The sequence below is a fragment of the Zootermopsis nevadensis genome, unplaced genomic scaffold (genome assembly GCF_977971745.1).
Source record: "Zootermopsis nevadensis isolate Lab colony 2312 unplaced genomic scaffold, Znev_1.0 Znev_ptg000030l, whole genome shotgun sequence".
NCBI classification, from domain to species: Eukaryota; Metazoa; Arthropoda; class Insecta; order Blattodea; family Termopsidae; genus Zootermopsis; species Zootermopsis nevadensis.
The window spans coordinates 19515567-19538623 of NW_028259162.1; the positions used below are offsets into that span (position 1 = coordinate 19515567).

The window sequence follows — 23057 nt, forward strand, 5'->3', positions numbered from 1 at the left end:
TCTATACACAAACTTAAAATAATGTTGTTAAAATTACTTAAAATTATAACATTCTCAGTAGATACTGCATCTTGTTACATTTTTTGTTATCGACGACATGTTTCAATGTGTATTACATCATCATCAGGTCGATCAATTTTAATATATTTTAAAAACTGTTGTACATCTTGCGTTGCGTATATTGATTAATTTGAGCACAACCTCCAAATTTAAAGGAAGAGACAAAAATTTATAATTAAACAAATCAAATTTATCAATATACGCAACGCAAGATGTACAACAGTTTTTAAAATATATTAAAATTGATCGACCTGATGATGATGTAATACACATTGAAACATGTCGTCGATAACAAAAAATGTAACAAGATGCAGTATCTACTGAGAATGTTATAATTTTAAGTAATTTTAACAACATTATTTTAAGTTTGTCTATAGACGGAAAATAAAATATTGTATGAAATTTCTTCGTACCATTTATTCATGTGTTTTGTTGGGGGGGGGGGGGGCGTTGTGATTTGATTTTATAAATTACCGATAACATTGATCTATTAGATAGTTGGTAGGACTCCTTGGACGAGGGATCGGCCCATCGCAAGGCCTCGACCTGTACACAGGACAGCACAACACAGAAAAACGCGGACAAACATCCGTGCCTTGAGTGGGATTCGAACCCACGGTCCGAGCTGCACAAGGCCTACGACTCAAGACTACGCGGCCACTGAGGACCCCATTGTTAGTAGTTGAAATTTATGTCTCGAACATTGGACGTTACGTTATAAAATGAAAAGAATTAATGACTCATTTTTCGTTTCTCTGGATTAGAGACGTTTTTTTTTCAACACGTCGTTAAAATACTCGATGTCCGATTCCTGCGTCATGCGTTCTAATTGATCGGTGTGGGACATCCTTACAGCACTTTGACTTCTGGAAATGTTCCTCAAAGTTAAAATTTACATTTTTCACAATAAATGTCGTTTTAAATGATCTGTCGTGACATTTCATAACCGTTAGAATATCTCACGTTAACCGAACGTCAGACATCCCACAGTCGTCAAAGTTTTCCGACAGATTAAATATTTTTTGTTTATTGTAAAAAATTGACAATTTATATAATGCAAACAACTCTGGCCTGCTCATTGCCGCGACGAATGTGAAACAAGAAATATCGGGAAATTGCAGGAGGTGCTGAATTTCGGTTGTCAAGGAAGATTTTATTTATTTATGGTCTCTTTAAGAACGATGCCAGTAGATGGGTGATACAGCGGCGAATGATACGAGGTGCGATCGGAAAGTTTCTAGACTGCGCTTATAAAAACCCGTACACTTATCTCAGGTATTAAATTCATCCATCACCCTCGAAGTAGTTCCCCTGGGAGTGAACACAACGATCCCAGCGCCGCTGCCAAGCCTGGAAGCATCCCTGGAAATATTTCTTTGTCAGCCTGTCAAGCACCATCTGCGATTCTGCCTGAATCTCTTCTATCGTCTCAAATCTCCTTCCCTTTAGCTGAATTTTCATCTTTGGGAAGAGGAAGAAGTCACACGGAGCTTAGAAAGGAAGTTGGGGTCGGTTCTTGCAAGATCTTTGAGCTCCTGACAAACGAGAAGTCGATTCTGCTTCTGGTCCTCAGACAGGATGCGTCGCATGTGGAGTTCTTCCTTTAGAATCAGCTGACAGGTCCCATAGCCTATCCCAACAATGTCGCACAAGTCGTTGATGGTACGACGTCGATCTTCGTGAATGGCCTGCCGAATCTTCGTAACATTTTCGGGCGTTGTGCTCGAAGATGGTCGTCCAGAACGCTCGTCATCATCGACAGAGGTTCGGCCATTTTTAAAACGTGAATGCCACACAAAAGTTTGTGCACGACCCATTGCGGACTCCCCAAATGCTTGCTTTAGGATTTCATAGGTTTCCGTAGCCGTTTTGGCGAGTCTTTGGCAAAATTTGATGCACACGCCATTCCGAAATCGCAGGAGGGTCGGTGTAATGCACTACCAAAACGCCCGTAACTAAGAAACAAATGCTAATTCGATGATGCCGGCTGGCACACTGATTCACTATGAATGTAGGCCGGACCCCCTAGCGGCAGAAGCTCGTACTACATCCGGTTCGCCCTCTATTGACACAGTCTTGAAACTTTCCGATCGCACCTCGTAGAATGGATACTGAATTGAAAGGATATTCAATGATGCTTTTGTGGCCTATTAAAGGTATTATTTCGGCATTTGTGCGACTGGACTAAGGAGAAACCCTCAGACACGGTAAACTACATTCAGGGTAGTCGTTCTCCGGGTTGAGACTCGAATCCGAGACCCAGGAAACTTGGAACAGAAATATAATGAACTCTTCTCGGGGCTATTAGCCGCGTAGGGTAACTTAAAGAAGAAAACAACGTTTCGGGAACCATTTTCATCCTCGTCCTGAAGAATTTATTTAGACTCAGTCGCCGTGAAAGATTCAGATCATACATCGGAACAGAACTGCCGATCATTCGGCCAACACGTTCGGTTTCCGAGGTAGAGGGCGGACTGAGTCACATTGCTTTCTATCCACTGTGCCTTTAAAACTTTTATCACTCCAGCCACGGCGTCAGTCTGCGTCTGATGTTAATCCATGCCAGTAAAGTTTTACGTTTTCAGTTCAGCCCGGGATGGTGTATTGTGTCACCTGGAAGTAAGAAAATATGGAAAAATGGCCTCTCTTGCTAAGCATCTTGCCATGACGACGTAAAAAACTACAGTCTTGGAGCTAGAAACATGTTAATGGGCCTCTTATAAAGTAGAAAGCCCTGCTTCATATCTTTGCCCGAATATCGGCTATCCCGACTGAGAATTTTCGTGGTTTTACTAAGTCCCTCCGACAAACTTCTGAGACAGTAACTCACGTCTACTTTCACTTATGTTGATAAAACTTTCTTAAATGTACCCAGATTGATTGAAGAACGGATCATGTAACTCGCCTGCCTTCATCCGTCGACGCAGACACGCGGAACAGACTAGGGACCCAATATAAAGGTTTATGACGTTACTGAGACAGAGACTCAGCACGGGTGACATTGTGAAAACGATGATCTGTTTCCACTGTGATGATACCCGGATCGCTCCCCCTGTTGATAGCTCCGTGCATAATTATGTGCTGTCACTCCCTGGCGCCTGAACGGGCAAATTGGATTACTTTTGCTTGTTTCAGGAAACGACCCCCGTGTGGTATTTATCAAATCTCCAGGGGGCGTTGAAGGGGGAAAGCACCGTCACGAGGTAAATTAGGGGTATGTCTGCGTGCAGGGTCAACACCGCGAACCAACCGCAGAGAGATACGCACAATAGTGCGTGGAATATAAGGATTAGGAATGCGAGAAAGGAAGGAAACACGTTAATAAAACAAAGGGGTAAAATGGAAGGAGGAGAGATTAAACGATAGTGTTCTTTTGTTCGTACAGTTGCTATGTTGATTCTTGTTTAACCCAGAAGGGCCCATTTAAATTTTGTGAACATAGGGACTTTTTATAATCTGACACTGCGCTCGAAAACGTTAGTTATTTCCCGTTTTGGGCGAAAAGGAACTCGTCGAAATTGACAGTCTGCCTCCCTCGTGAACCTAACTGCAATTTACCACTGCACGTAGAAGTTTATAGACTTATTTTTAGTGTTTTAAAAACAAATGCTTCGTATAGCCTCTTTATATATTTTATTAATTTTGCTCAAAATGCTTCTCTGTTAGTACAGTAAATAATATTAAATTTTATAATTTATAGTCTAGTTTTTTTACCTTTCATTTGGCAACGGACAAACTGCTTAAAAAACAAGTCTCTAATGAAGTCATGTTAAAGTTGATAAGAGTCACGTAGAAAGCACGCTTGTCTCTGTTCTCTTTTTCAAGTAAGTAGATAGATAGTTCCTGTAACTCCTCAGTGGAGCATAGGGCCTCCTTTCGAAGGTTTAATAGTCTTTAAAGCGTGTATTTAAGAGTAGTGAGTGACTAGCCAACTGAATCTGCACAAATTTTACTCACTACTGATTTGACTGCCAGAGCCATCTAGCAGTGAAGCACTGAATCAGGATAGACTTTGGTGAGAAATGGCCGCTGAATTTTGCTTACGAAACATCTCGTATCATGCCCGCAAGGTTCTTTTAAATACCGTAAATCTACGACATAGAAGTTGTGCTACGGATTTTTATAACCCTTAAAAATTCATCGACCTCGGCCGGGATTGAACCCGCGAACCTTGGGTCCAGTGACGAGCACGCTGAAAATAAAATCCGTGATAAACGTTAATATTTCGCGGGACTTTTAAAAACGCCCGGCACGTAACTGTAAACAACGAAAGAACTGTAACGGAAATGAGATTTAAAAACAATGAACAATGCATGTCGCACCATCAGCTTCGTGTAAAATAACCATAACCTCAAAAAAGAAACGTAATTTATAGCTCTAATCCGCTCGATATTTCGTCGCTGCTTAATATTCCATGTTTCCTTCCTGCACATGCGCATTTCGCACCCCGTGGTATAAATCACCAACATCATGCTCCCAGTCAGACAATAAAAGGTCGTCTCGCGGATTAAATGACGCGCAGGCAGGGAATGCGAAACGTTCTCTTTCAAAACAAATATGAAATTAGTTTCTGTTCACCGAGCCTCGACTGTAGTAGAAATTAGTGCCATTTCGTATAATACGAGGTGCGATCGGAAAGTTTATAGACTGCGCGTATAAAAACCCGTACTCTTATCTCAGGTATTAAATTCATCCACCACCCTCGAAGTAGTTCCCCTGGGAGTGAACACAACGATCCCAGCGCCGCTCCCAAGCCTGGAAGCATCCCTGGAAATCTTTCTTTGTCACCCTGTCAAGCACCATCTGCGATTCTGCCTGAATATCTTCTATCATCTCAAATCTCCTTCCCTTTAGCTGAATTCTCATCTTTGGGAAGAGGAAGAAGTCACACGGCGAATAAGGAGGGTGCGGGATGACGGCCATGGTGTTTGAGGCCAAAAACTGCCGAAATTTGAGGGCGGTGTGCGCTGGCGCGTTGTCATGATGCGTCGCATGTGGAGTTCTTCCTTTAGAATCAGCTGACAGGTCCCATAGCCTATCCCAACAATGTCGCACAAGTCGTTGATGGTACGACGTCGATCTTCGTGAATGGCCTGCCGAATCTTCGTAACATTTTCGGGCGTTGTGCTCGAAGATGGTCGTCCAGAACGCTCGTCATCATCGACAGAGGTTCGGCCATTTTTAAAACGTGAATACCACGCAAAAGTTTGTGCACGACCCATTGCGGACTCCCCAAATGCTTGCTTTAGCATTTCATAGGTTTCCGTAGCCGTTTTGGCGAGTCTTTGGCAAAATTTGATGCACACGCCATTCCGAAATCGCAGGAGGGTCGGTGTAATGCACTACCAAAACGCCCGTAACTAAGAAACAAATGCTAATTCGATGATGCCGGCTGGCACACTGATTCACTATGAATGTAGGCCGCACCCCCTAGCGGCAGAAGCTCGTACTACATCCGGTTCGCCCTCTATTGACACAGTCTTGAAACTTTCCGATCGTACCTCGTATTTATATGTTGTGACCACTGTTCTGTTTCATAATACTCCCTACCACTTCGTTTTCAGGTCTTTCTTTGTATGATTAAATTTAATTATTCGAATGTGTAAAAATATCAGATAAATATGTTACTGTAGCTAGCGCTAAAGATCAAACACTTGCTTCGTTGAAACATTTTATCATCGAGATACATTCTGACCTTATCTCTTTACAAAGGACAATTAAAACTCTTGAAATTTTAGAATGAGTTATGACAAAATTAAACGATCCATCTTAAATATTTGTGCCATATTTGTTTCTTGCAAGGTCACTACACATTATTTTGTGAGCAGGGTGTGACCTGTGGACTGTAAACAGGTTAACATAGCGTCCATCATATTGATGCTGTCAGAAGAGTCATCATATTTGGGGCACGTTCTTTGGCGAGGGTCGACAGAGTATCTTAGAACGAATTCTTGAAACTTTGTGAATCCACAAGAGTTTATGTATTGAATGTACAGCCATCTTCTTGTTTTTGGGAGTAGGGAGGGAGAGGACTATGTAATGTATGCACCCCGCTTCTGGCATTTGAATAGTCGACTGGTATAAACGCGATAAGACCTGCATGTCACTGGACGCCACCTACCGCTGTGGCATGAAACACTGTCGTCACTAAATAAATGTTGCTCTGTTCGTTCAGAAATAATGGACTGGAGAAGACAGTGGAAGAAAGGAAAGTAAGGGAGTAGAGTAAAGTTGACGAAAGAAGAATTTAAAAAGACAGGAGAATGAACGGCAAACATTTGGAATGAAAATGTAAGGTACAGGAAAGAGAGAAAGGTAAAAAATATGGCACGAATTAGACGAAGTTTAAAGATCGGACAGCAAGAGAGTAGAAGTAAAGTGAAAACTGGAGGGGGTAAATGAGAGACTTAATTTCTGAGGGGGGAAGATGAGTCACCACCTTGATAATGAAGACAGCAAGGACCTATGACTTCTACTAGACTACATTGCGCTGAAACCCAGAGAACATCCGTCTACATCTTTGGACGGATACAAATGCACAAAGTGAAACAGAAAGACGGATTAATATGCAGATTGGTTGTTAGAGAATTACTACACTCTAAAGTATATGCAAGGGACTGATGTTGTAACGAAGAGAGTCTGAGGAAAAGTACGATACGATCTGAATCTGAAGTCAAGATGAAATGTAGCGTAATTAAAAAGTGTGAAAACTGTAGAAACATATTAGTGTAGAGAAATATGTTAATTAGAAGAGAAGGAGACGCTAGGGTTTGTTGAAAGAAGCACTTCGGAAAATTAACCCTGCTTTGAGCAGCGGCCCGCACTGGACACATCTCTCTTGCGTCATGGCGATTGGTTCTCACGTCTTGATTCACCGCCTACAACCGTACCCGACATCACGACAAGTCTATAAACGATAAATATGTCAGAAATAACTATAGGCCTTACGTAATAGTGACAGAGGCGTTAATTTTCATTAAATCTGTATATGAGATGGTAAAGTTGCGTCATATTGTGATATAATAAATATATATTTTAAATCTTGTCCATCTAATCACAATAAATTCTTATTAAATATTAAAATATTACAATAATTAACATTTAAAATATTTAAATATATCAAATGATGTTCTTTATCGAAATATTCGATTTACATTAGACCATCATTTTTCACGACATGTTTCAGTTCCTAAAAGAACCATCATCAGGTGAATATAATTATATAAAAATTCAACAACAACTCAAACACAACATCATTTGATATCTGATAAAAATCTGATAAAATGTATGCTAAAATAATATATAGAAAGTTGTGTTTGGGTTGTTGTTGAATTTTTATATAATTATATTCACCTGAAGATGGTTCTTTTAGGAACTGAAACATGTAGTGAAACATGAAAAATAATGGTCTAATGTAAATCGAATATTTCGATAAAGAACATCATTTGATATATTTTAAATATTTTAAATGTTAATTATTGTAATATTTTAATATTTAATAAGAATTTATTGTGATTAGACGGACAAGATTTAAAATATATAAATCTGTATATTTGATTTGTCTTATCAGATCTAACTTTCGTGAGTCTTGGCTTAGGGTTAGAACACTGATATCTCAAGATGTTAAGAATATTTGGGGAAAGAACAGTTCTTTAATTTTAAAATCGATCGGAACACACAAATACACTATATGGGACACATACGGAGTTACTGAACGTTGTAGCAGCTGGTGCAGATAGAAACGTGCTTTAATGTGTCAGTATCTCCTTTATATCGAGTGAAAAGAAAAGTTTTCGGACTAGGTTCTTTGTGTTAAACGAATGGATTTTTTTTCGTGACACCTGGCATTTGCTCCGTCTCGGAACAAATCGTGTTTGTCGACTGTGAAACAGAGCTTGGCCGCGAATTGTAATCATTTGTCCTTTCATGTGTCTAGACTTAGCCGTGACTGTAGGCAACTTCTCCGACAGGGTTGTGTTGTGTGTAATCAGAACTTCGGCTCTTTGCTAAGTTATATTCCATTGCTCGTAAACGGGCCAGGGCCTTCATTATCTTACGAAGTTCCACACAACTTAATAAATTTGTCTTGTGTGCTTAATATTGGAACACAGCGCACCAGCAATGTATGTTGTGTATTAAAGCCACTCAATGGTTGGACTGTTTTTTTAAAAGTGTTCTGTCTGACGACAGGTCCATATGAACAGGATCCTTCCATCCTTTTCTCGGACTGGGACCTGTTCATATACGTTCTTGGCAGATGATCCAGAAGTGGTTTGCCATTGCCTTCTTCTGTGTGTGAATGGAGTAATTGTTGGGATGCCACGGAGAAACCGGGGAAGCCCCCGGAGGAAACCTCCGTGTTGCCTAGACCACGGCCTTGCCCAACACAAGTTATAAATTCGGGCACCGCCGGGAATCGAACCCGAGACCCCATGATTACAAGGCCAGCGTTCTAACCGCTAGACCACCTCATCTTATTATTACTTAGTGTTCTGTCTGACGACAGGTCCATATGAACAGGATCCTTCCATCCTTTTCTCGGACTGGGACCTGTTCATATACGTTCTTGGCAGATGATCCAGAAGTGGTTTGCCATTGCCTTCTTCTGTGTGTGAATGGAGTAATTGTTGGGATGCCACGGAGAAACCGGGGAAGCCCCCGGAGGAAACCTCCGTGTTGCCTAGACCACGGCCTTGCCCAACACAAGTTATAAATTCGGGCACCGCCGGGAATCGAACCCGAGACCCCATGATTACAAGGCCAGCGTTCTAACCGTTAGACCACCTCATCTTATTATTATTTAGTGTTCTGTCTGACGACAGGTCCATATGAACAGGATCCTTCCATCCTTTTCTCGGACTGGGACCTGTTCATATACGTTCTTTGGCAGATGATCCAGAAGTGGTTTGCCATTGCCTTCTTCTGTGTGTGAATGGAGTAATTGTTGGGATGCCACGGAGAAACCGGGGAAGCCCCCGGAGGAAACCTCCGTGTTGCCTAGACCACGGCCTTGCCCAACACAAGTTATAAATTCGGGCACCGCCGGGAATCGAACCCGAGACCCCAGGATTACAAGGCCAGCGTTCTAACCGCTAGATCACCGTGGCAAATGGTTGGACTGTATACAGAATTAAAATAAAGACTTGCTGAAATAATAAGGTCTGACATTTGACGTTCTAGTGTATGTGTCTGTATGAACGGAATAGATTTTTATGCATTGACGCTCTGGACTTTTGTTGGAATGTCTGTCGGCTAACGTGACCTCGGTCTTAGGTGATTATAATCGGTATCTTCAAGGAGTTTTACCTTCATGTATTCCATTGCAGTCCCCATTACATTTATTTATGTATTTATCATATTCCCACTTCAGTTGACGCTACATAACCTCTGGTGTTGCAGCAGAGTCTAAAAAAGGTGTGCTCCGTGTTCACAGGATTCGGCCGCCATGTTGTGGAGGTGTCTTCTGCTGGTGAGCTGTTGCGTCCTCTTCGCGCAAGCCAAGGTAAGATCATAAGACTGTCGAAACGCTATGCCGTGCATGGAATTAAGGGAAGCATTGCTTATGCAGTCGTGAAACGAAAAGAATTCATACAAAAATAATTAAAGTTGAATAATAAGGATTGTGAATATTGTCATCTTCTCAAGAACATGGGGCGTGGCGATGCAAGTGACAGGACCGCAGGCAGGGAGTGTCCTTGTGGGAGTTGATATGTTTCCTTTCATAAGATAGTGTAATTGCGTCATATTGTGAATATTATAACAATTATTTATTTTAATCCGTCTGATCACAATATTTAAAATTTCTTATAATTAAGATAATAAATATCATTCATGTTCCATATCGATTGATCGATTTACATTTCGGAACATTTACATTTACATTTGTAAATGTTCCGAAATGTAAATCGATCAATCGATATGGAACATGAATGATATATATTATCTTAATTATAAGAATATATAAGAATATCATTCATGTTCCATATCGATTGATCGATTTACATTTCGGAACATTTACAAATGTAAATGTAAATGTTCCGAAATGTAAATCGATCAATCGATATGGAACATGAATGATATATATTATCTTAATTATAAGAATATATAAGAATATCATTCATGTTCCATATCGATTGATCGATTTACATTTCGGAACATTTACAAATGTAAATGTAAATGTTCCGAAATGTAAATCGATCAATCGATATGGAACATGAATGATATTTATTATCTTAATTATAAGAAATTTTAAATATTGTGATCAGACGGATTAAAATAAATAATTGATATGTTTCCTTTCGTTAAATGTTCGTAAGAGTTCGTCCTATAGTTCGTATCTATAGAAAGCAATTCTGACCGTGTTGTCCGCGCTCCTTGGCTTGTAGTGCAATGCTGATGTGGAGATTAACTGTTTATGTGTGATTTAAGTTCTTGTTGGGTGTAGTAAGTAATATTAAGTTTTATTAAAACATTGAACATGAATATTTAGATGGTGCAGGATTATATTTGTGATCGTATTTTGAATCATGTTAAACTCCAGAAAGTAAACTATCCGCGTTACAAGTGGCAGGGGAGTTGTTAGACTACACGCACAGCTAAAACGAACGTTGGCAGAGAACCTTCATATACAGACTGTGCAATCGAACGCTTTTTAAAACGGGAATTTAATAGTAGGGACTTTTCTGAAAAGAGGATGATTATGGAAATAGGACGACTGACATGCTAGTTGCCAGAACTTAAAACAGAAATCAAATCATGTGTGAGGAAATTTAATTTGGAACAGTATTTTAAAACAGAGTGACTATCCGGTTGCCGTAACATAGGAAAATTGTTTTGTTTGCCATGACTATTTTTTCTGAATGAAATGTATGGAGAAAGACTGGATTCGGTGATGTCAAAAAACTTCATTAAACACTGAAACGACATGAGAAATCTCAAACCCACATTATTTGAAAATTGCAACTTCTGATGCTCGACAACTCTCGAATTGACTGTCAACTTAACCACACGCCACTGCTAGATTGGTTAATTCATTTGCCAATGCTGACGTACGTAATAGTTTAGTTCATTAAAATAGATTTTTTATTCATTATGTTATAGCCGCTCAGTGATAGGAGCTTGGCTCCTCGGTAGACACTCGAATCCCTCAGGGGTGTTAACGGAATGCAACTGACGACAACTAGAGGCTACCGCTGTTGCTGAATATATTTTTTCTTTTTACACTATTTATTTTTATTTATTTATTTATTTAGTGTTCTGTCTGAGGACAGGTCCATATGAACAGGATCCTTCCATCCTTTTCTCGGACTGGGACCTGTTCATATACGTTCTTGGCAGATGATCCAGAAGTGGTTTGCCATTGCCTTCTTCTGTGTGTGAATGGAGTAATTGTTGGGATGCCACGGAGGAAAACTCCGTGTTGCCTAGACCACGGCCTTGCCCAACACAAGTTATAAATTCGTGGCACCGCCGGGAATCGAACCCGAGACCCCAGGATTATAAGGCCAGCGTTCTAACCGCTAGACCACCGTGGCTATTTACACTATTTATTAATTATTAATTAATTAAATATTACGATTAAATTACCTCAGTAGAAGATGTAATTTGGGCTGTTCTAATGTGTTTATATTAATTTCTTTGGGACATTCTGTATATCCTCTTACCTTCGCCTAGGTCACTCAAGTGGAATCTAGTCCTATTAAAATTATTTTATGAATTTTTGATATCTTCCATCCTTACCACATTACCCTCTTTTCACTTGATATGTTAATAAAACTTGGGGAAGAGTTCAAATTGTGATTCTCCGCATTATATATTTTCACATTCACCTTTTATTTTCCCTCTGTCAGGCCGAAATAATCTCTTTAACACTTTTATTATATATAAACAAAACACTAATGTAGGAAGAGAGACTAAGTTTCACAAGGTAGTATATTTGCGTCATATTGTGAATTAGGTTAATATTTTAATATTTTCCGTCAAATCACAATTTTTAATAAGATAATAAAATATAAAATATTTAAAATATCATTTCACGTTCCGCATCGAATGATCGATTTACAAATTGGAACGTCTTTTACGACATGTTTCGGTTATATTTAACCGTCCTCAGGTATAAATTAGATTGGTAAAATTTTAAACTCGAATTACAATCATTTACAATGTTATGCAGTTTATTGAAATGTTCTTGTCAGATTACTCTTATATATTAGAACGAAGATATTGTTTTTTATATATGGCGTGGTTCATCTGATGTTCAATATTAGTCTGTAAAGCAATGATTTAAAGAAAATATTAATAAATATGGAGTAATATAGAAAACAAAATGATGGAAGTAAATAAATATTAGAATGTATAAGTAAAATAAAGTAAATTAATTTAATAAAAACATACCGGTGATGAGTTGATAGAGACATGAAGTGTCATGATATTTTAAATATTTTATATTTTATTATCTTATTAAAAATTGTGATTTGACGGAAAATATTAAAATATTAACTAAGTTTCACGTTTGTGGGCTACTAAAGAAGAATTTAATAAAGTCAGTCTTATTGAAGACACTCGGACACTCGGACCGCCACGTTATTTACCTTTATTAAGAAGCCTTTTATCTGAACAGCCGTCGTGGAACTGTTGACTGATGTTTTTACGGTGATTGTCCGGCAGAAGTGGACACCAGAGTGCGAGCGATAAACACGGCTGTCGTTTCTGTTTCGAGTGATGGTTCTGTCCCAGCTTTCACGTGTCAGCGAGAATCTCTGGGGGAACAAAGCGATGATAAACGCTCGAGACTCAGGTCATGAATTGGTGGAACCTGCGGTGAAATCAGTTTGAAAGTCAATTTTCTTTGCATCCGGTCGTCTGGTTTATTTCTCGCTGAATTAAAATGTGTGCTGTCGTTTGGATCCCACATATGCACGTTTCTTGATTTGTGAATGAATATGGCAGAGCTACGTCAGAGGTGTGCTTCCATATTTATTATTTGGACAAATTATCTGAGGTCAGAACAAACGTTGTTTCAGATAGAGCTCCTATTTGATCGCACGGGGAAACAAATGAATTCCAGGTTTAGTGAAACTTACTTCTCATATCTGGCGAGTGACGTGGATAAGTTCAATGTGTGTTTTTAAGTGGCAAGGTTGCTGGAGAGTGAGTCCACGAAGCTGATGTCCCCTCTTCTAGATATACGAGGTGCGATCGGAAGGTTTCAAGACTGCGCCTATAAAAACCCGTACACTTATCTCAGGTATTAAATTCATCCATCACCCTCGAAGTAGTTCCCCTGGGAGTGAACACAACGATCCCAGCGCCGCTGCCAAGCCTGGAAGCATCCCTGGAAATCTTTCTTTGTCAGCCTGTCAAGCACCATCTGCGATTCTGCCTGAATCTCTTCTATCGTCTCAAATCTCCTTCCCTTTAGCTGAATTTTCATCTTTGGGAAGAGGAAGAAGTCACACGGAGCTTAGAAAGGAAGTTGGGGCCGGTTCTTGCAAGATCTTTGAGCTCCTGACAAACGAGAAGTCGATTCTGCTTCTGGTCCTCAGACAGGATGCGTCGCATGTGGAGTTCTTCCTTTAGAATCAGCTGACAGGTCCCATACCCTATCCCAACAATGTCGCACAAGTCGTTGATGGTACGACGTCGATCTTCGTGACATTTTCGGGCGTTGTGCTCGAAGATGGTCGTCCAGAACGCTCGTAATCATCATCGACAGAGGTTCGGCCATTTTTAAAACGTGAATGCCACACAAAAGTTTGTGCACGACCCATTGCGGACTCCCCAAATGCTTGCTTTAGCATTTCATAGGTTTCCGTAGCCGTTTTGGCGAGTCTTTGGCAAGAGATTCAGGCAGAATCGCAGATGGTGCTTGACAGGCTGACAAAGAAAGATTTCCAGGGATGCTTCCAGGCTTGGCAGCGGCGCTGGGATCGTTGTGTTCACTCCCAGGGGAACTACTTCGAGGGTGATGGATGAATTTAATACCTGAGATAAGTGTACGGGTTTTTATAGGCGCAGTCTGTAAACTTTCCGATCGCACCTCGTAAATGGTTCATTTTACCACATTGCTTCCTACAATCCAAATTCTGGGGCTGGTAAAGAATTAAAAGTCAGAATCTACCGTTATAAATTAAGCATTCAAACACATACACGCACAAACGTACAAATGGTTTATTATTATTATTATTATTAAATACCTAACTATCAGAGATCACGCTGGAAACAGTGATATGAAATGTGTTTAATTAATCTGTGATGTTAAAGATTCAGATGTTGGAAAATGAAACTTTAGTCTAGGGTTGGGGAACCTGTGGCCTTCTAGGTCCGTAAGTGCGGCCTTTAGACTGAATCCAAATTTTACAGAACAGATCCTTTTATTTTTATTAATACATACAGCAACCAAATATTCGAATGCTTTCAAACAAAACGCAGACACAACAAAGTCATTAGAAGATTAGTTAACTTTAAAATTAACAAATAGTTTTCATTTTTTGAAATTATTAAGTACATAGTAGTTAGATTTTTTTTACAAAATAATGTACATTTTTAAGTATATCTAATTGAAGTTTCTTGAATGCGGAATTATTTGAATACTGCTAAATTAATGCGGACTTCGAATATGAAAAGGTTCCCCACACCTGCTCTAGTCTTTCTTAACAATGGGAATATAACAATAGAGTTACGTGTGATAGAAACATTGTCGAAGGTACTAGAAGTATAAGCACTTTGTTCCTAGGTAAATTATTTGTCGAAAGTTTGTTAGTGTTCTGTCTGACGACAGGTCCATATGAACAGGATCCTTCCATCCTTTTCTCGGACTGGGACCTGTTCATATACGTTCTTGGCAGATGATCCAGAAGTGGTTTGCCATTGCCTTCTTCTGTGTGTGAATGGAGTAATTGTTGGGATGCCACGGAGGAAAACTCCGTGTTGCCTAGACCACGGCCTTGCCCAACACAAGTTATAAATTCGGGCACCGCCGGGAATCGAACCCGAGACCCCAGGATTACAAGGCCAGCGTTCTAACCGCTAGACCACCTCATATTATTATTATTTAGTGTTCTGTGTGACGACAGGTCCATATGAACAGGATCCTTCCATCCTTTTCTCGGACTGGGACCTGTTCATATACGTTCTTGGCAGATGATCCAGAAGTGGTTTGCCATTGCCTTCTTCTGTGTGTGAATGGAGTAATTGTTGGGATGCCACGGAGAAACCGGGTAAGAAGCCCCCGGAGGAAACTCCGTGTTGCCTAGACCACGGCCTTGCCCAACACAAGTTATAAATTCGGGCACCGCCGGGAATCGAACCCGAGACCCCAGGATTACAAGGCCAGCGTTCTAACCGCTAGACCACCTCATCTTATTATTATTTAGTGTTCTGTCTGACGACAGGTCCATATGAACAGGATCCTTCCATCCTTTTCTCGGACTGGGACCTGTTCATATACGTTCTTGGCAGATGATCCAGAAGTGGTTTGCCATTGCCTTCTTCTGTGTGTGAATGGAGTAATTGTTGGGATGCCACGGAGAAACCGGGTAAGAAGCCCCCGGAGGAAAACTCCGTGTTGCCTAGACCACGGCCTTGCCCAACATAAGTTATAAATTCGGGCACCGCCGGGAATCGAACCCGATGTCGAAAGTAGCCTAAATTTTTGTGCCCTTCGAATCGGATGTAAATTTCACTCATTTTGGTACGCCCTTTTTTTCAAGCCTCGTCCTTCGTTACGGCGCTGTATAATTTTTCGAAAAAAAAACCCATAGCGAGGGGTGTATATCCAGTTTTAATATGACCGCGTTCTCTTTAGTCTGTTACAGTTTCCATGTCGCTTGTTTGATTGTCTCCCCCCCCCCCCCGATTTGCCAGTGTTGCCAACATTTAGTTGTAGTAGCGTGATGCATTACGTCATTTGTTTAGCTTCACACACAGAAGAATGTCAGAACAATTGACATACGCGAGTCGTCCGTTAGATATGGTGGCTTAATACACACCGCAACAGAATTCAAAACAAAATGAAAAGTTCGACCTGTAAATGTCATCACGCGCCGACTGTTTCACGTCCGACAAATTAAATTAGCATCTCAGCGTAACAACGGCACATGAAGCTTCAAACCGTATTATATTCCTCTCAGGGTAATTCCATATTAAAATATAGGAATGATTCTTGTTAAATATAAATTAGAAGGGGGTTAAATATTCTTGTGTATTTTATGATAAAATATAGAAAAAATAACAATATCTATACTCCTAATAACCTTCTCTGAACATATTTTTGTAAGCTGTAACTCTATTTTTATTATGTTCCTGAAAAGTTTATATTTGCGTAACCCAAGCAGACGCTGGTATCCGAAGGTCCACAGACGCAAATTGCCGTCTTCTGGGTTGTTGCACCGTGTAGTCTGGTATAAGTTTACCGACGTTTCAGAGGTCCTTGCTGCTTCCATCATCAGGCAGATGTGATAGAACCGCTGAAACGTCGGTAAAATTTATACGAGACTACACAGCAACATTCCAGAAGACATTAATCTTCAAATATTATTTATATAATCTTTATCCTGAGTTGCACTAAAAGATTTATCAAATAATAGACTTTAATGCATCTGACTGTATGTAAATAGATGTAAAATAGTGAATGGTATTTATGTTATTTACAATTTTGACTGTCCTTTTCTGTATCAATGCGTATATTTCTGCTTCCAATCGTTTATTCAGTGTCTTTACTCTGCAAAAAAGCAATGTTATCTTCTATTTATCTGCGTAATCACTATCAAACCAGTTAACGGACTCCCCCCCGTTCCCCCTAACTGGTTTGTTGCTGGGAGAGAACTATTAATTTCGGACCCGAAAGTTACGCACGTTTTTGTTTTCAGTCTTTGAGGTTAGGTTAGATCTTTGCGTGAACTCGGGCAGAGACTCTTTGTTTGTGTTGCTGTATTCAGACGTTGATGAGAAACGTTGCGCATTATAAACCGTGGAAGATAGTTGCTACACTCGGGGGCGAGGGGAGTAGTAAGACAGTTTTAATCTGGGGGTGGCTTAACAGGGGTAGATTTTTATAACAGGGGTGGCTTATCAGGGGTAGTCTTTTTATAACAGGGGGAGATGTGCTTCCATAGCTCGTGCTGCTATCGATCTTTTGTCGTGAAAACAAATGAACTGTAACACAGCAGCAGTTGACTTCTCGAGGTGGGTTCAAACTAGTGTTGTATAACACGCGTCTAGTGCTGGCTGTTCAACTTCGTGAAGTGTTATTAGAGCTTCATAGGAATGTGGCTTATTTTTTAATTAACTCCTGTTGTAATCCGATATTTTGACCAAAATATATTGTCTAAGGGGTGGACTAGTGGTTAGCGTGCTCGCAACTGGTTCGCGGGTTCAAACCCGGCCGAAGTCGATGGAATTTTTAAGGGCGATAACTTCTTTCAGAGGGGAAGTCCAAAGTTCTCAAGGTCATCTTTAAAACGCATATTTCTGCCGATCTGTAGGAATCTGAGTGACAATACTCATGTCAGTTTGTGGTCACGGACAGGTCATCGTCATGTCTTAGTCACGACAACATTAGTCCAAGGGTTTTTCGAAGAGAGGCCTTTAAAGTTTTCAAGGTATTTCGAAAGTTATTTTTTAAAACACATTTTTCAGCCGATCTGTAGGGATATGATTTTCAATATTTATGTTAGTTTGAGGTCACGGACAGGCCACTGTCATGATGTCGTAGATTTACGGAATGTAAAAGAACCTTACGAGAATGATACGATATGTTTCGTAAGCAAAATTCACCCAAGTCTCTCCTGATTCACTACTAGATGGCTCTGGTAGGCAAAATCGGGACAGAGTAGAAATTGTACAGAGGCAGTGGGCTGGTCACTCACTACTCACTTAGAAACGAAAATTTCGAAGACCAAGGAACCTCTGAAAGGAGGCGGCCAAGACTCACACAGGGTTGTAGAGTCGCTTGAAGAACAAAGGACAAGAATGCAAATTTGAAAGTATTATCGAGATATCTCTACTTTGTTAAGCTACTTATTACCACTCCGCCATAGAGTTTATGAACTGCCTTGTCATCTCACTCTTTATGTATGTTTTGTCTCACGATTCACAATGTCGTTGTTTTATTCCCTGAACTTTTAAATTCGGTACAATGCCGTTCTTTCAACCGCTTTCACCAGTAAAGCCAAGTTCTGTGAGAAGGTGAAGTATTGATATTTTAAAATTCGGAAGTTCGGTGTTCTTATTTACGGCTGTGAGGGTAAAATTGAGCGTTGTAAGTTGGTATCTGTAACATAGAACCTGAACTTCTCGCTCCTCCCAACGAGATCACTTTATTTTACATCCTTACTCTTCAGTGTTCGTGATTTTCTTTCCGATTTTTTGTCTGTAACACGAAGGGTATCCGAGTATCTTCGCCACGTGTTTCTAACACCTGAAGCATTTCGAGATATCTGTAGATTGAACAGTTTTATTCCTCTGGATTTTTATTTATTTTTCTGATTGTATTTGCCCACTCCTGTGGTTTACCAAAGCAACGTGAGGATCATGTATATCAGAGGAGGCTGTATATAAGTTCTTTAGAATCTTTTGTAGTGTACTGGATGTAATTCATGGTGACCAGAAGCTGTTCCTTTCATCGGGCACGATAATGATATTATAAGAAATAAAATAATTTTTATAAAACAGACACAATACGTCATTATATAAGTAACAGCTTTTGTTTTGACATTTCAGGCAAAAGACGATGAAATCGAATCAAATGTAACAAGAGGAAATATTTGAACATCGTAGGTGATGACGTCGCTAGAATCTAATAGATTGTATTTTCGTAGAGTCTATATTTAAAGTCATGAGCGTCTTGGCCCTTGCAGTATTTTGAATAAAGTTACTTGGATTATTTAAAAACCGTATGATTGGGGTCTCGGGCCTCAAGTTTCCCGTTTTAAGTCTATATTAATGGTAATTAAATTTCACGTAAGGTCCTTGATATAGTGGGTTTAATAAAATGGAATGTAAGGGGCGTGGAATTTTTAGTAAATTACGATGGAGATGGTTTTTAATTTTAAATAGAAACGCTGCTTATTAATAAAACTGCACCACCGCGTCCCACCCCTCCTCGCATTCCCGACTGAACAAGATACTGCTGTCGATTGGCGTGCTCTCTTGCGGATGACGGAGTAAACGGGGTAGCCTGCACTCGATTCTGTCTCTGAAGCTCCAGAAGGATTTTTCACAGAACGATCATGCCTCTGGAATTATCAAACAAAATCTAATTTTTTTCTTAAAATCTCACTGTGTACGCAATCTGCTCTGTTCCGATTCGCAATGAATTCTGAAACTTTTAAGTCCTTGAGGTGGGAGTCTTGGGTCTCGCATGTCCATACATATAAATGCTCCTCACGGGATTCGATCCCTTGATCCCAGTGTTACGTGCCTTGAGCTGCGCTGGTAATCGTTTTATTTAAATGAACGACGCTGTACTGGGAGAGTAACTGTGATGATGAACTGGAAGGAACTGACAGGAAACGGTGGTATGTGTCACGTTATTACGTCAGTATTTGCTTGGAGGCACTGAAGAAAATCATGAAATAATGTTAGGATAGTCGGCTTCTGGGCTGAGAGATGGACTCAGGACGGACTTCTGGAACCCGCACGTACTTTGTGAAGATCGCGAAATTGCAAGTCTGGCTTCTTTAAATCACGCACGATCCTGAGTTGCGAAGTTGTCACGTGATTACAGGAATCCCCAGTTGTGTAGAAAGGATTCTGAATAACTGCAAAGTGTATTCCTGGGGTCCATAAATTTAGTCGGCCATAACGACACATCTAACAATAAATTCGAAAGTTTTATGAAATAAAAATAAAGATATGGGTTCTTACGTGTGCAAATTATTTATCGTTGAGGACACTGCTGCCAACTGAATGCATTCCAGTTCGATTAATGGCGGCATTAAATGTAATATGTTGTTGATACAACGTCGGAAAACATAAGTAGCTATATATATATGGAAAAGTGAACGCTTACACCGTGCACTGAGGCAAGAGTCTGTCAATTCGGGTTTGCGAAATTGTTCTGTAATCACTGGAATTGGTCTAATTGAAGTTACAGGAAGAATGTATAGTTTTGAAACGGCGCCACGTGACACGTCGAGTCCAGTTCCTTCTGAAATTCTGCTTTTTTTTTACTAAAATAAATGGAGAAATGCTTATCTAAAGTGTAATTTTCGTAATAATTCTTGATGTTTATGGCGACGGCGTGTTATCTTGAACATGAACACTGTTTTAAACGTTGTCCATTGTCACAGCCGCGTTTCAGAAAGTGGATGTTTCCATTATCAGGTGACAGGGGAGGGAGGTTTCTGCTCTGTTAGACCTCTTGGGCAGAGAAGCTGGTGGAGACTAGCTCTCTCCAACGGATCAAAATGAGAAGGAGGGTTTCTTTACTGCTGTCTCACAACGGGAATGGATTCAAATTCCGAAAAAAATACCTTGGAATGCCCAGAATAATTTTAATGTTTGTATCATTTTCAAATTGAATGGGACACATCAGTTATTGGCATTTGCTGATGATGTAAATTTATTGGGGGACGATATGAATACAATAAAGAGGAACGCAGAAGTTTTACTAGAGGCTGGTAGACAAGTGGGGCTAGAAGTAAATTCAGAAAAAACTAAGTACATGTTAGTATCTCGTCATCAGAAGACAGGCGGGCAGAATTATCTTAGGATAGCTAATAAGTCCTTTGAAAGGGTCACAAAGTTCAAATATCTGGGAACAACAATAACAAATCAAAATGACACTCGTGAGGAAGTTAGGAGGAGATTAAATTCCGGAAATGCTTGCTACTTCTCAGTTCAAAATATTTTGTCTTCCCGTCTGATTTCTAAGAACCTGAAAATTAAAGTTTACAAAACAATAATCTTGCCTGTTGTTTTGTATGGGTGCGAAACATGGTCTCTCACTCAGAGGGAGGAACACAGATTGCAGGTGTTTGAGAATCGGGTGTTGAGGAGGATATTTGGGCCTAAGAGGGAAGACGGTGGGGCGTGGAGAAAACTGCACAATGACGAGCTTAAAAATCTGTACTGCTCCCCCAGTATTGTGAGGGTGATTAAGTCGAGAAGAGTGAGATGGGCGGGACATGTAGCGCGCATGGATGGGACAAGAGGTGTGCACCGGGTACTGGTTGGGAAGCCTGAGGGGAAGAGACCGCTGGGGAGACCTAGACGTAGATGGGAGGATAATCTTAGGCGGGATCTATGGGAGATAGGAGTTGAAGGAAACTGGATTTTGTTGGCCCAGGAACAGGGTCCGGTGGAGGGCTTTGGTTAATTTGGTGATGAACCTTCGGGTTCGGTAAGCCATCTAGTTGGTTGGTTAGTTATCATTTTAAAAACTTGGAGAATCGCATGCAGCAAAGTCCTTCTTGAGAACCGATGGTCCCTCAGTCTATGTAAGTCTGAATTTTATGACGTATGAAGGTTCATTATCATGTATGATTTGAGGTTTTCACAGCGGTGAGTATGACGATTTCTGTCTTCTGGGTTGTTGCGCTGTATGACCTCTGAAACGTTGGTAAACATCGACCAGACTACACAGCGCAACAACCCATAGGACAGAAATCTCCGTTCATTATCATGTTGACAAGAGTCCGCCACTGGTCCATATGACCTAGTTGAATAGGCTGATCTCGGAAGGTATGTACTCATTCTTTCGTAAATTCGTCAGGTATTTAAGTTTAGAGGCAGATGATGATATGGAGAAAGAAATCACACTATTCCTTACGTTCTGCCTGTCAGACCACGTGTCAAAATCTCGTCCCATGAATTTTTTACAGCGGCTCGTACATTACGACGGCTTAGAAATTTATTTTCCGAATTCTATAATGCGCCTCTCAAGAAGAGACGCATCGAGTAGCTTACCGCAGCGATAACTTGCCACCTTTGTACTCGGGACACACCGATTCGAATCTCGGACAGGTTACCGGATGTCCTGAATAATTTTCGTGGCTTTCCTCAGTCTCCCTCGTAGAATTCAGTGATAGTATCTCTAAAACTGGCTCCTTTTATATATTTGCCTATGATATATGATCGTCTTATCATACAATTCGACGTTTTATAAACGGTGTAAATGAAACAGGGTTGTTAAATAATCCTCAGTCGTTTCCTTGAACGTTTTGCGTGCCCTGTAGCAGGAGAGTTGGCGTGTGATTTCTTCTCCAGCTTTGCCTGCAGGCAAGTTTTCAATTTTGTTACGTCATGCGAGAAATTGAAAATTGGATTTAGAAGCTGTCGCCTTCCCTGCGCTCCGTGCAGACACATTCTGCTCGTAAGCCAGGAGGAGGATTCGCTCTCTTAGGCATCCAGAACAGATCAGACGCACGAGCAGAGAGAGAATTGTTCTCCCCGATTGTTGGTATTTAGGCTAATCTTCTTTATAAAAGTTTAAAATATCTTATAATATCGCCTGCCTCTAAAGGCATCATTTTTAAATTGTTTTATATCATTGAAAAATATGGTCACTGACCTTGAAATAAAAAGATATAAATTACAAGCGTTTTAAAGCAAAAGTGAATAGTAAAAGAATTTGACTTGACAGAGGTTACGTAAGCTAGCAATTTAAATGTAATACACGTCCTGATTTACGCGGATAAACAAGAAATATTATTGTTAAGGTATTAATGTCGAGGAGGCTATTGTGGGTGGATATCAGTTAAATGGGGAAACAATAAATGTCTAAGAAATTCTGGTGGGACCCTCTGGAGAATAGCTGCTTGAAGAATCAAGAAGAAGCTGGCATAATAACATCGAGATACATCTTAGGGGAAAGAAAATGTTGAAGATTGGCCGTGGCATTATCGATGTTTAGCGTTCTAATTTTGGCTCTTTTACAGTGTCTAATATACATTTAATTGTTCGATAGAACTTCCATGACGTATACTATAGCCTGAATAACAAAAATTTCATGTCTTTTAAAAATATTATTTTCAAAATTAATCTTTTTCTGTATA

General features: G+C 40.1%; 1 protein-coding gene across 4 annotated transcripts in view; it reads left to right on the top strand.

Moving 5' to 3' along the window:
• The window catches only part of LOC110832482 (follistatin-related protein 5), a 205766-nt gene that overhangs the window by 38481 nt on the left and 144228 nt on the right, over positions 1-23057 (top strand). For all 4 annotated transcript variants that reach the window (XM_022069531.2, XM_022069532.2, XM_022069530.2 and 1 more), the window contains exon 2: positions 9494-9562. In XM_022069531.2, the coding sequence (XP_021925223.1) occupies positions 9506-9562 (57 nt within the window). In that variant the 5' untranslated portion in view covers positions 9494-9505. The remainder of the gene's footprint in view (positions 1-9493; positions 9563-23057) is intronic.